Source organism: Daucus carota, chromosome 3 (genome assembly GCF_001625215.2).
Source record: "Daucus carota subsp. sativus chromosome 3, DH1 v3.0, whole genome shotgun sequence".
Taxonomy (NCBI): domain Eukaryota; kingdom Viridiplantae; phylum Streptophyta; class Magnoliopsida; order Apiales; family Apiaceae; genus Daucus; species Daucus carota.
The window spans coordinates 45168448-45179261 of NC_030383.2; the positions used below are offsets into that span (position 1 = coordinate 45168448).

The 10814-nt window shown below is 38.2% G+C and overlaps 1 protein-coding gene across 1 annotated transcript; it reads left to right on the plus strand.

Annotated features, from left to right (window-relative positions):
- The first annotated feature begins 7676 nt into the window (after positions 1–7676).
- LOC108213545 (abscisic acid 8'-hydroxylase 4) lies at positions 7677–10621 on the plus strand. Its single transcript, XM_017385350.2, has 9 exons — positions 7677–7936; positions 8047–8368; positions 8572–8721; positions 8838–9086; positions 9167–9256; positions 9346–9424; positions 9824–9930; positions 10019–10137; positions 10385–10621. Exons 1-9 carry the CDS (start codon positions 7737–7739, stop codon positions 10518–10520), a joined length of 1452 nt encoding a protein of 483 aa, XP_017240839.1. The 5' UTR covers positions 7677–7736; the 3' UTR covers positions 10521–10621.
- Positions 10622–10814: the final 193 nt, after the last annotated feature.

Below are 10814 nucleotides of genomic sequence, written 5' to 3' on the forward strand. Positions count from 1 at the left end.
ATCGATAAATCCATTAGAATCCCATGAAGGCGGTTAGTTCATAATCGAACTAATCGACATCATGGGTTCTAGTGAAAGCATTGTAAATAAAAGACGAGAATTAATTGGGATAAAAATGCTTGAATTAATAATAAAGATCACACGTTACAGATTGAAGTTCACGATCTCGCTCGAAACTGTCACTTCCTCGCGAAGAACGATCCAATACAAAACTGATAATGTGCTTGATTACAAGAGAAAACTGAATAATCTATAATCTGATATTAAAAACTAACTTAAAACTACTACGAGGCTAGGGTTTTACACATGAGAAAATTAAAGTGCATTGACCAAGTCAACCGGGCCTCAACCGCTGCGAAAATCCATCAGAAAGCTGTAAAAATCGGCCCGGAACACTTCTGCTGGGCGCGGCCGCGCTAAACTAGCGCAGGCGCGCTAGTTGGCTTTAATGTAGCGCGGGCGCGCTAGAAGTTAGCGCGGGGGCGCTACTTTCTGACTTTGGACTAGCGCGGGCGCGCTAAGAGTTAGCGCGGGGGCGCTACTTTCTGCCACTGGCAGCCTGTTTCTTCGTTTTCAGCTCGTTCTCGCGTGCATGCCCTTCCTCGCTCTAGTACCACTTCCGTAGGTGATCACGGTTGCATTTAGCATATGCAACAAGCCCTTTAAACCCCTAGATAGCTCTAGTGGACGAGTGTGTTCTCGTGAGGGTTTGTAGAAGATGTACCCACAAAATCCCAAGTCGTGAGGAATCCACAATTCTCTATTCTTGCAAATAATGCACCAAAAACAACCTAAAATGATAGAAAATCACTTCATCACCTCAACTTGTGACCTGCACAGAAAAACACTAAAAACACATCAAAAGACACTAAACACTTAAGTACAATCAACCAATTTAAGTGGAAATGAAGGCCTATAAGTGTGTATAAATACCACTTATCAGGTGCCATGATAGTCACAGTGTCTGTTGGTGGGTCTGCTTTCAGGAGGAGTCTGCATGGGTTTTGGTGGGTAGTAGAAGGGTTTGTCCCTGACCTCCTTGAGTATGTCCTCGCGGGATCTGTTTAGAGGAGTCCATTCGGGCTCTGGTTTTGGTTCCCTGGTTGCTTTGTTTGGACCGGGGTCACTTCTGGACCCGGATCCCTGTTGGCTGGTCCTCTTGGAACCTGATTGCTGGATGAAGTTTGTCTGTCTGTCCGGTTTGAATTTCTTATCCTGGTGATATTCTTTCCGGGGTCTATCCTCGACCTGCTTCCCTTTTGAACTTCCCTGTCGGGTCATCCTCATTGCTTGGAGCACATCGGTCTCCTTGATGAATTTTGCGGCCATGGCATAGGCAGCTGCCAGGCTCTGGGGTTCCTTGTTGATCAACTCGACCACATATCTCTCATTTTGTTCCGGGTCCAGGTTCCTTCGGAATATGCTCAGAGCCTCACGCTCGTCCATGTTGGAAATTTTGTTGATTGCTTCCTGGAAACGTTTCATGTAGTCTGAGAGTGCCTCATTGTCATACTGACGAACTGTTTCCAGGTGACACATATGGAGTTCATGTGTCTTGTTTGCTCGAAACCTTCTGAGGAAGGCTTCCCTGAAATCTTTCCAGGACCCGATGCTCCGGGAGGGGATCCGGCTGAACCATCTCTGGGCCCCTCCCTTGAATGTGGATGCGAAGAAGCGACATTTGGTTAGATCATTGTACCAGTAAATTTGGGCTATCTGTTCAAAGTAGTGCAGATGTTCCTCCGGGTCTCCCAGTCCATTGAAAGATTCAAAGTTGTAGTGTTTCATACCCTTTTGTCGGGGTATGGATTCCAAAGAGTGGCTGAAGGGAGTCAGGGTTCCCCCAATTTCAAGCCCGGCATCATTCCCGATTTTCCGGTTGAGTTCATTGATCATGTCTCTCAAGTTGGTCTCCCCGTGCCCATTATTCTCATCGTCAGAGATGAGCTCCGGTGTTGGCTCCTTTCGGTATCGCTTGGACCGGGATCCTTTTGTCAATTTTTCCTCTTCGAGTTGCATCCGGAGGGCAATTTTTTGTTCAAGTTTTTCCTCTTCCTCTTTTCGGATCTGTTCTTTCCTTTCAGCTAAGATTTTTAACCGGGTTTCCTCACTATCCTTCTGTTTCTTTTTCTTTGATTTGTCTCCGATCCGGTCGAAGACGGAACCCCGGGATTGACGGCTGTTCCCGGAGTCCTCGGACTCTCCGATGTCCTCAAGTCTGCGGTTGCTTTCCCGGCGATCATGGTACTGCCGGATGGCTTCAGCCAACTCTATATTGGTGAGCTGGGACAGATGAAGGGTGGTGACCGGGACATCGGTGTACTTGTACTGGTTTGCTTCGATCGTGACCCGTGCATCATTGGGGTTGATTGCTTGGTTCTCCTCCGGGTTTACATGGGTGAAGAGAGGTCCCGAGGCATGATCCTGGTTCGGGTTATCCTGGTCTGTCTGAGGGTTATCCGGGTTCTGGGGAGGACCCAGGTGGGAGCGTGTCCTTTTTGTCATGGTTTCAAGAGCTCACGCAGGGTGTATGGTTGCTGTTTTGGTGACAATGCTTGCAAATAGTATAGATAGTGACAGGGTGACAGAAATAGTGTGTACAGGTAGTCAACTTACTATTTTCAGAAATACTATAAGTAGTTAAGTGACAAAATGTGACCAGATGTGAGACAAAAAGATTTTATGTGCTACAGACAAGATTAGGGTTTTGCTCAGGCAGGGTTTGCTATCATGCACACATCAAGAAAAACCATGGCTGAAGGTTTTGAGGAGCTGGGTGTTTTACGAAAGCTTACTGGTGTGATTTGGACCCCCGTTTCGGGGGTTTGTTGAAGAAGATGAGTCCAGTGGCACCGTGACCACAGGACAGAGGACACCTTCCCCTCCTTCTAGCGCCAAATGATAACGCCAATCTCCGGTCCCGGTCCTTCCTCCGCCGTGACTGGTGGTTCCGTGGTGCAGCTGCTGGATGGGGGCCTACAAAACAACGCCGGCGGGGGGGTTTTGCCCCGAAGCGCCTCCGGCGTGAGAGTAAGCGTAGGTTTCGGAAGGATAGAGATTAGAGAAAGTGCTATCTATGTGTGGTGGGTGAAGGTGTTTGGCTGGTGGTTGCTGCTGAGTGTAAGTGTGTGTGAGAATGAGTGTAAAGAGTAGTTAAGTTAACCCTTAAACCCTTGATCCTTGGTCTATTTATAGGCCAAGGATTAGGGTTCAAGGGTGCGTACCTGGATCCTGGTCCTACACGTGTAGGGGTTTGATCCCCTACACGTGTCCAGGTGTCGGCGTAGAAGTAGTATTTTGGAATGTTCCCTGGCTTGTCTCTATCGCCAGTAGTTGACCGTTACGTTTGTCTTTATCGTGTCAGTCTGTGCCTTGTGCAGCAAGTGTCGGCTGGTACATGCATGGATCCCGGTCGGGGGTATGTTTTAGGCTATACCCGGGTTCAATGTCATACCCGGGTGGTGTATCCTGGAGGGATCGAGGGGTCGACTGTGTTGTTGGTGGCTACCCGGGTGTGTCTTGATCGGGTTATACCCTATCAGGATCCGGGTTTGTCTTGACCGGGTTATTCCCTATCAATCCACAACTTCGATCTATACCAAATCGCACCTTGTCTCTTCTAATCGCCAGCAGCTCGAGCTTCTTTAGTGTCTAGTGGTTTTCTATTTTTTGTATTCTTTAGGGTTTAAATGGTACGCTAAAACTTAACCCAAATTAGGAATTCTCTACTTTACCCTTCCGATTTATACAGGTATAATCGAAAAGGGTTAAAAGGTACGACATACAAACATTGAGGGTCGAAAGGTACGCTTTTAAACTTCGAGGCCGCATCGGAACATCCCCATACTTCGAGGGTTAAAAAGTCATTAAGCCTATATGTAAAGAACAATGTGTCCCTACCGGCCATGCCTCGACTCCTCAGCAGATGCACCAAACTTTGCCGAGGATGTGAGGTGCAACCTTCTGATCATACTTTCACATCAGTTTTGTTGGCAAGGCAGAGGGTTTACAAGAAATAGTTTGTGATTTTGTGAGACTCATCGCCAAGTAATTTATTATTATTATTATTGGTAAATTCAGATTTTATAGACAGAAAGGATAACCTACAAGAGAGAAATACATACCTCGTTAGGTGTGGGGAAAGAAAAATGAGAAAGGAGAGAAGCGTTTAAAAAAGAAGACGCAAAATTTAGAAAACATAGAGGCAGAAGCGTTTAATAAAGAAGACGCAAAATTTAGAAAGCATAGAGGCAGAATAGTCTTAATCTCCTTAGAGTAAAGAATTAACACAGATCATAATGAAATTGGATACAATTGATTATTAATAAGTCAGAGATGAGATGCTTTCATGCTGAACTAACCATTAGTATAAACAGAGCTGACCAAGACTTCTGGAAATTCGAAAATCAAAAATATTGTGACATGGTACAAAGCTCTGGTTACAAGCATCTTGGATTAAAATGAATCCGGTCACTTTCCATCATTGTAGGTGGGTCTCGAGGGAGTGCCGTATTACTTGATTCAATGGGGAAATAGCACTTCCCTAAAATTACCATTAACAGTTGCTACTTCTGTCCTTTTTTAATTGTCTACTTTGCAAAAATCACACATATTAAGGAACGTTAAATTATAAAATTTATTTGCACATTTGCCCATAATTATTGAATAGATTGGTGAGAGTAATTGTAAAGCCAAACGGAATCAAGGAGCAAGTTAGTAAAAATGTGTTAAAAAATGCTTTGAAATTTCAAATGATAGAACTATTTAAGGACAAATTGTTTTTACAAAGTGGACAACTAAACTGGGAGAGAGAGAATATTATTATTATAAAATTTAGTGATCCTCGTACCTCGATGAATGATCTCACAATGACAGTTCAAATGTATAGTGGGTTTCTGGTACAGTTACATATTTCGCGATCAACAATGACAATACAGTTAGTTAATTTAAGCTCTGTAAACCACTAAAACAAATTTTAATGGGCCAGCAGCACTAAGTGTCCATTGGGTTGTCGGAGAAACGGACACGTATAGCACTGCAGATTGATGATAGTTGCAACGGTCCTTCTTCTCTCAAATAATATGGAGGATATTGCACGTGAAGTGATGTTGATGATGGGCCTCATTCGGTACATGAGTTCCTTAATCACCAATTGCAACGAAACACCGACCCTTATGAGGCCAATAAAATCAGTTGGGCCTCTCCCCACATTAGTGTCCTGTACAAGTTTTCTGATTTTTTTCACACATTTCTAAATTTTTTGATTAAATAGTTAAAATTATTATTTTTAAAATTTTTTTTAATAAAAATATATGATTAGTACTAAAATTTGGAAAAAAAAAATTTAAAAATAATAATTTTAACTAAGCGGTCAAACGACTTAGAATTGTGTGCCAAAAAGTTAAGCGACATATATATTTCAGAACGGAGGGAGTATATACTTGTCATTTATCAAAGACATGCTCTACTAGATTAAATGATCAAGGACAAGCTCCTGGTAGAAGTTTGTCAGGCCTATACTGATTGTGCAAGCTACTCGGTTGGTGTTCCGGGAAAGAATAGCTATGGACAATGAATAGAACATAGATTTTTAGTTCACTGCTAGAGCTGAAGCATGTCAAACCAGAAGGGGAACTTGCATTAATTGATTTTCACAAGTTTTGTTACAGTTACTATGACTTGAAATGATTTTGCAATTTCTTTGTCGAGACTAAAGTTTTCTTATAAACTTGTGAGCTCTCTGGATAGACGAGAAACACGTAAAATATAATATTGCGGAGATTTTATTTTATTTTTGTCACAATATTGCAGAGATTAATTTCAATTATTTTATGAAGGGAAGAAGAGAGAGTTGTATAAATGTCAAATTTTGATTATCATATATGACAAGTTTCTTAATTATTAATCCTTCTGTCTCATCCAAAATGTAAATTGGACATGAAGTTTAAGAAAATAAGTAAATTAAGAGTATAAATAGTGGTGGAACCTATTGATATTTATGAGGTGTATTCAACTGAGATTTTATTAGATTTTATTTGTATTCGACTGGGATTTTAATGGGTTGTTTTTAGTACATGGATTTTAATGGATTGTATGTGATTTTGATTTTGTGCGGATTCTTGATAAAATGTCGCAGAGTTGATAGGATTCAAACACAATACTTCAAAATTCCATTGATTTTGATAGGATTTCAAAAAATCTAAAATACACTGGAGAATGCCACAAAATCCATCATTTTATGAAATCCAAAAAAATCCATCAGCATTTGAATACCATCATATTTTAATGGATTTTAAACAATCCCAATTGAATACCATAGGATTTTAAAGCATAATTTAAAATCTCAATTGAATACCACCAGATTTTGTGGCATAATTTGAAATCCTAATCGAATACCTCGAGATTTTAATGGATTTTAAACAATCCCAATCGAATACCCTCGGATTTCATGAATAAAAAAAATGCTTTAAAATCTCAATCCAATACACCCCTCTGGTTTGTGAATTAAAAACTATTCATTAAAATTCCAGTTGAATACACCCCAATAAAGCAGCCTGCATTGTCGTGTTTCGTATTTTGTACTTTTGTGTTTCGTGTATTTGAAAGATAAATTTATATCCGACTTGTGAATTCGTGCACCTGATCTTAAATTCATATACGTTTCGAAACGTGTTTTCGTGAACATTTAATGATAATTTAATAGTAAAATTTAATCATATTATATTTTAAAAATATTTTTTTTATATTATTTAATAAAATATATATTAAATTTTTGTACTTGTGCAAAAATATTTACACACATATTACTTATATATAAATTTTTACATTAATATATATTTATTTATTTAAAAATATATTAATAGCTTATAACTTTGTGTATTTTCGTGTATTTAAAATGAAAATCCATATTCTGTATACTTTCGTGTTCGTGTTCCAAAAATTAAATTACCGAACATAAATTTTTCATGTGTTTGTATCGTCTACCAAATTGCTGGATGTAATTGCAACAAAGACGTGAGAGCCGATGTAAATGATTTATGATTTAAACACAAATTTTCTAAGATCTTATTATTTATGAAAAGATTTCTAAATATATGAAATGCACTAACAGATATTTCAAAATCCATCTATTTATAAAGTCCTAAAAAGTTCATTGAATTTAAAATTCCAGTATATTTCAAACATCAAACCATACTGATTGAATATTGGAAAATTTTAAAATTATGACTAAATATCATTAAAATTTTAAATATAATTTTAAAATCATGATTAGTAAATCTAGATTTTAAATAAAGATTTTTTTTAAATTTGAAATAAATTAATAGAATACATACATATTTCTCAATTTTATAAAAAAAATTCGAAAATTACCCGTAAATATAATTAGATATTGCCAAAAATTCGTCTCAAGATGTCATAAGATAACGACAATTATGGAGTTTTGAATGCAAACGGAGATGAAAACACATGTGGTACCGGGGATACGTTTTAGAATTTAACTCCAATGATCTGTATTTTCTATCTAGATATATACAGACGATTTCCACGCATACCTTACGGATTAGAGCAAAAAAAAAAAAATAGTATCTCAAAGATTTTATGCAAAACCGATATCTTTAATTATCTAGAGATAAAATGTGCTATAAATGATTTTATCCGTGTCTTGCTATATAAATTGGGCACAATCGACACTACTGTTGCAGTCCAAGTTATAGTGAGAGCTAGAGAGTAGAGACATGGAAGGTGCTTACATATTTCAATGTATTTTCTTCATTTTACTTGCCATTTTCTCCTACTTCACATTTAAACACAACAATAAAGCCTCGAAAATAAAATCTAAGCTTCCTCCTGGTTCCTTGGGATGGCCTTACATTGGAGAAACACTCAAATTATTCTCGCAAAATCCTTCTGTTTTCTTCGACTCCCGACAACAAAGGTTGTCAACAATCTTAATGCATCTTGTATATATGAATGCATTATGCATATTTGATATAACATAAATTCTTGTACTAAATTGTGTGTTGGATTTTGAATGGTCTGTTTTAGGCATGGTGAGATATTTAAAACGCACATTTTGGGATACCCCTGCGTTATGTTGGCGAGTCCAGAGGCGGCTCGGTTTGTGCTGGTTACACATGCTGATTTGTTCAAGCCGAGCTATCCCAGGAGCAAAGAGATGCTGATTGGACCTTCGGCTATTTTTTTTCATCAGGGAGATTACCATTCTCGGATTAGAAAATTGGTTCAGAACTCGCTCTCTTTGACTGTTATTCGCAGTTTGATCCCTGCTATTGAGTCTATTGCTCTTTCAACATTAGAATCCTGGTGTAATGGCACCATAATCAGTACTTTCCAGCAGATGAAAAAGGTTAGTCCTTTTTGTATGTGTGTCGTATATTTTGGCGGATTTATGAAGAAGCTAAACCGGACTTAATTTCTTTAAGAATCGGTAGAAATCAGTTAAAAGTAACATTTTATGCAGGATCTTTCTGCGGCCTGGGTCTGCTGTTGTTTTTTGATTGATAAATTTGATTATTTTTTGCCTAATCTTAACATTGAACTTGCATGCAGTACACTTTTGACGTAGCTGTTCTGTCTGTCTTTGGGGAGTTGGACAGTAAGTATAAAGACAGACTAAAGTATAACTATCATATTGTGGACAAAGGATACAACTCTTTTCCTATCAACCTCCCGGGAAATCTATTCCGCAAGGCTCTCCTAGTAAGCTTACATGACAGTAGACAAATTCATATAGCTATGCCTAGCATATAGTAACATAGGAGAGAGTTTATATACGAGACTCAGTATTACTAATTGTATTATGGTGTTTTTTTCAGGCAAGAAGGCGGCTTGAAGGGATGATCCATGATAAACTTATTGAGACGAGAGAGAAGAAATGGGAACAGATTAATTTGTTGAATTGTCTGTTAAACTACAAAGATGAAAACGGAAAGTTCTTGACAGATGATCAAATTGTGGATAATATCATTGGTGTTCTGTTTGCTGCTCAAGATACGACAGCTAGTGTGCTAACATGGATTATCAAGTACCTTGGTGATCATCCAGATATTCTAGCAGCTGTTGAGGTAATATAATGTGTGCAACACACATCTTTTTACAGAATTCATAGTTACTAGGTTCGTTGATGCATCGTGTCAAATGACAGAGTGAGCACAAGGCTTTGTATGTGTCGAGTGGAGGAACCCAAACATCACTTACATGGGCTGATACTAGGAATATGCCATATACTCAAAGGGTATGTTTATGCTTAATTCAATTCTAAGCTTTTATGTTATTGGGGGTGCTTTATTTCTTATATTGGTCATGTGTGTGTGCATATATTAGGTGATATTGGAGAGTATGAGGATGGCGAGCATTGTAGCCTTCACCTACAGGGAAGCTGCTGTTGATGTTGAATACGATGGTGAGCACCACATGCATGTTTCCAAATTGCAAACACTACTTGACACTTAACTGTTTAGTACAAGCTAGATGAAAGGGAAATAAAGTTATAGCTCAATGTTTTTCCACCACAAGGCGAACTACATAAATTTGAGTACTCACGCATGTTTCACACCTGCACACGTATCAATTTTTCTGTCCAAATATAATTCTGACCACATAATTAGGACTTAGAACATAGTATATGAATTGACTGATGTATAATGAGGAAAAAGCAGAGGCATCTACTAATGTATATGAATCTGGTTGCATGACTAGAGATATTTTCGGATTTAGCACCACTCAAACACTCCATAGTTCCATAGTATATGATTATTTATATGTAATGTTAATTTACATATGGAGTCAATATTGTTGGCAGGTTTTCTGATACCAAAAGGTTGGAAAGTCTTGCCTTTATTTAGAAACATTCATCACAACCCAGAGTTCTTCCCTCAACCAAAAGAATTCGATCCCTCAAGATTTGAGGTAAACAGATGAGCTTGTTCATCACAATGTAAGTTAATGGAAGAAGTAGTAGTTCAGATAACTGATATTCGTGTGGTTTTAATTGAAGGGAGTACTGAAGCCGAACACATACATGCCATTTGGTAATGGAACCCATGCTTGTCCTGGAAATGAGGTTGCAAAACTTGAGATGCTTATTCTGATTTATCATCTTGTTAAAAATTTCAGGTAAGACTCATGCTCTGTCTTTTCTTGTTTTATGCTTTGTCTTCTGTAATAACAGTTCTAAAAATGTAGATACTAAATCATATAACTCCAGGATTTCTGATTTTGCAATGCAAATTGATACAACTAAACTATCAGGATAATGCCAAAGAATGCGTATACTTTAACATGAACAACAAAGGGAATGAACAGAATTACAGTATACTATCTTCATTATAAATGTCAGCATAAATGATGTATGATATGGCAGGTGGGAATTGGCTAGCCCGAAAAATGGAGTTGAATATGCGCCATTTTTGATACCTGAAGAAGGGCTCTGTGCTAAGTTTTGGAAGAAATCTGACGCTCAAGGACCAGCACCATCGCTTCATATTACTCAATCTTAGACAAATTATGATATGCGCGCAATAGTTTCCTGAGTTCTGTATAAGGTTTAGTCCCCAATTAGATCATTTGTTTATAAATAAGACCGGGATTAAGTTTATGCCGTACTTTGTTGTGGAGAAATCACTGATAATTGACAAGGATCAACGCCTCTGGTGATAATGAATTACATACTTTCACATGGCATATTTATATGCTACTTAATGGTGTCAAATAGATGGTAAAACTTATAATGACAGGTAAAATCCAAGTAGATGGAAGAAATGGCATAAGATTCAGAAAAAAGTTTATAAAGA